This window comes from Haplochromis burtoni, unplaced genomic scaffold, assembly GCF_018398535.1.
Source record: "Haplochromis burtoni strain Fernald_Lab_line unplaced genomic scaffold, NCSU_Asbu1 Contig_1036, whole genome shotgun sequence".
Taxonomy (NCBI): domain Eukaryota; kingdom Metazoa; phylum Chordata; class Actinopteri; order Cichliformes; family Cichlidae; genus Haplochromis; species Haplochromis burtoni.
This window is the reverse complement of record NW_024583397.1, coordinates 60,195-63,273: the sequence shown is the minus strand read 5'-3', so window position 1 is coordinate 63,273 and position 3,079 is coordinate 60,195. Positions and strand designations below refer to the sequence as shown.

Genomic DNA, 3,079 nt, shown 5'->3' with positions numbered 1-3,079 from the left:
GTACCTCTTGCCACAAGTTCCCAGAATCCTTTGCGGTTTTACCCCTGAATGACATCACATTTTCAATCTTTATCCTGGTGGGCTTGTCTCTAGTCAAAATGCCCGGGCCGATTTTTTGTCCCAGTCCAGCCATGGCTGCAACTGGAATATTAAATGAGTAAACCCTATTGTCAGAATATCAAACATAGAAATACACTGTAATTCATCATTGTTTCTAATGATGTATAGATGGAAAAAAAGGATGTGGTAAAACCAGGTCATAAAAATATCAAAGATATGCACAGTAATATGTTTGTCCATCTTAAATAAAGTAAACCAAACCAAAAGGGTGCTGTTGTTATTAAACTCTGTTTTACCCAGTGTCCTCTGCAGGTCTGAGACTGAAGTGCAGCTGGTTCTCAGAGGGATGACCTGCCAGGCTGTACTTCACCGTCACACAGCCCTCTGCTGCCTCTGAGCTCTGACACAGAATCACAGGGTCAGAAGTCACGTTAATTACTATCATCAAATACCTAAACAACAAAACGAGAAGATGCTGCTCTTACCTGTCCAGTAAGCTGGGCATAAATCAGTGACCTTTGACCCTGGAAAAGTGCTGTGATTGGTGGAGAGAGGACAGTGACAGACACTTCCTTTGGTAAATCCCATGTGACTGAGAAGTCGACCACAGTCGGCTGCAGAGCAAATCGCAGCGACTGCATCACCTGAAAAATAATGAAAAACTCTCCAAATATACATCCTATACATATAACAAATATGGATCTGCTGCAATGTTTAATGTGACTTCTAATTGTGTTTAATGTCTTACTTTTGCTTGCATCCTGTCAGTCCCTGTGATGAACTGAGCATGACCTCCTCCTTCCTTTGCCATCCCATTGATGAGAGCAGAACTGGCCCCTTCCCCAATCCCAAAAGAGAAACACCTGCAATACAGCAGTTTTCTTTAAGTACACAGAGGACATGTATTGTGTAGATATAGTTGTGGGTTTGTGGTTTCACCTGTGGGAATCTGAGTTCTTCTTCACCAGATCTATCACTTCTTTGGTGTTTCCCACCTCTCCATCAGTAAAGACAAACAGCTAGAGAGGAGAGTTGGCACATGAAGACATAACATCAGACCCACAAACCCACAGCTTGTTCTGAGAGCTGAGTTAGGTTTGTCAAAGGAAAATTGTACATAGTGTATCCAGCTACATGAAATATGCTGGATTTTATGGATCACTAAGCAATCCACATGTCTACATGACTTTTCACATAAACTCTTGTGTGATAAACTTATTTAGCAACTAACCGCTTCCTGTTTTCTGGGAACAGACTTAGAGAAGAGGAACCTCAGCTCTGAGTTCCCGGAATAACTTTGTTACCTTTGTACACACACAAGCTTGTATAAATAAAGAACGCAGTAGGTCTAACCCGCCGCAAGGGTCTAAAGAAATAAACACGTGAAATAGGTTGAGTTCGCCGAAAGGAACTAAATTTAGACTGGTTTCAGAAGTAGCTGAAAGTACTTTGTGACAAATATAAAAACGAGTGAATGTCTATGTCTATATGTGTTTTGGAAGTAAGTTGATTTTACAGCACAAATAAACTGCTGAACTACTTCCATCTTTGTGTATCCTGCAAAAGCCCACGTACTGGTGACAAAGGGGAAAGGTTGAGTTCCACCTCATAAAACTGACACCGCTCCATGAATAGCGCGGAGTAGAAGGGCGTGTAAGCCACCACCCCCGAGTCAAGCGTACCAGAGAAGGCTCTGCAGTTCTGTGAAAATGGGGAATCAGCCCACCAAACTCACTGCTGACGAGCAGTGGCTAGAAAAGAAATGTCCAGGCGCCGGACAAATCAGTGCTTGTAGATGGAGAAATCCTAAGAAAACAAAATGTCCCACTTGGGAAGGGAAATGCAGCCCCTCAGTGCTAACACAGCTGAAGGAGGCTCTTTAAAAGAATTAGGAGAGAAAGGAAAGGAAAACGCACGCAAGAATCACAATACTTCCAGGCCTGGAAAGAAGAAGCGGTTAGGCGAGACGAAAACAAAAAGAAAAAAACAAGAGAAAAAAGATAAACAGTCAGAAAAACAGAACTTAACTGCCAGTATAGTAAAACCAGAAGACGAGACACTGTGCAGTCCTCGCAATCCTTTTATTAACGTCAGAGTTAGGCAAGCGGTAAGTAAGGTTAAGTTTCAAGGAAGTCTTGAGGAAACTGATCCAAGCCAGTGTGTGCGTTACCTGTCTAGGCTGACTGGGAATGCAAGGCTGACTGTAAATATGTTTGAGGGGCTCCAGGATCGCTGTTCCTCCAAGATTAGCCTGGATCTGCTCAACGCTCTTCAGGGCCTCTTCCATGGTCTGCTGAGTGTACTCCACACTCTTACTGCCATCACACAGACACCAATACACACGCATGTAACACAAAAGACACAAAAACATGAAAGGAATAATTGTGTTGGGCTGACAGATCTGAGCCTTACGGGAAGATGTGTTCATATCTGGACCCAAAACCATAGATGTTAAAATAGCATCCCATTGGTAAGCTCTTCAACAGGAGCAGTAGAGTATCCTTAAGAGAACAGGGAAAAGATAGTGAGGCCACTGTGTGAGAGGAACACTATGAAAAATTTATGACTGTAAGAACAGATACCTTGGCACTGCGGATGCGAGTATTACTCATACTTCCAGATCGATCCATTAAGAACACAAACTCTCCACATGAAGCCACTGAAGACATCACAGACTGGGGGAACTCAGGGTACAGACTCACCATCACCACTGAATCACCCATCAGAGAGCCTGAAAAATATTACGGACAGAAAAATAACCAAAAATTGTTTTTGCTGTTTACTCCAACATCTTTAACTACTGAGTTAAAGAAGATGAATAATGATTTTTTTTTTTTTTTTTTAATTTCAAAACAGCAAATCTCATTTTCACTCACCCGGCTCAGCAGAGGCCTGTCCTGCCTCCACCACAGCAGTGGGCTGGTGGGCATCTTTGTAATAAATCAGCAGTTCAACATCTCTGTCAAACTTGTGTCCTGCAGCCAGCTTGACCTGCACACCACACACACATTCATATTTA

At 42.7% G+C, this 3,079-nt stretch overlaps 1 protein-coding gene across 1 annotated transcript in view; it reads right to left on the bottom strand.

Moving 5' to 3' along the window:
* Positions 1 to 3,079, bottom strand: part of LOC102303551 (von Willebrand factor A domain-containing protein 5A) — a 30,764-nt gene that overhangs the window by 7,499 nt on the left and 20,186 nt on the right. The window contains exons 2-8 of the mRNA XM_042216396.1: positions 2,643 to 2,791; positions 2,473 to 2,561; positions 2,231 to 2,375; positions 1,000 to 1,079; positions 809 to 923; positions 546 to 704; positions 357 to 460 (exon numbers count right to left, since the gene is read on the bottom strand). Coding sequence (XP_042072330.1) covers positions 357 to 460; positions 546 to 704; positions 809 to 923; positions 1,000 to 1,079; positions 2,231 to 2,375; positions 2,473 to 2,561; positions 2,643 to 2,783 — 833 coding nt within the window. The 5' untranslated portion in view covers positions 2,784 to 2,791. The remainder of the gene's footprint in view (positions 1 to 356; positions 461 to 545; positions 705 to 808; positions 924 to 999; positions 1,080 to 2,230; positions 2,376 to 2,472; positions 2,562 to 2,642; positions 2,792 to 3,079) is intronic.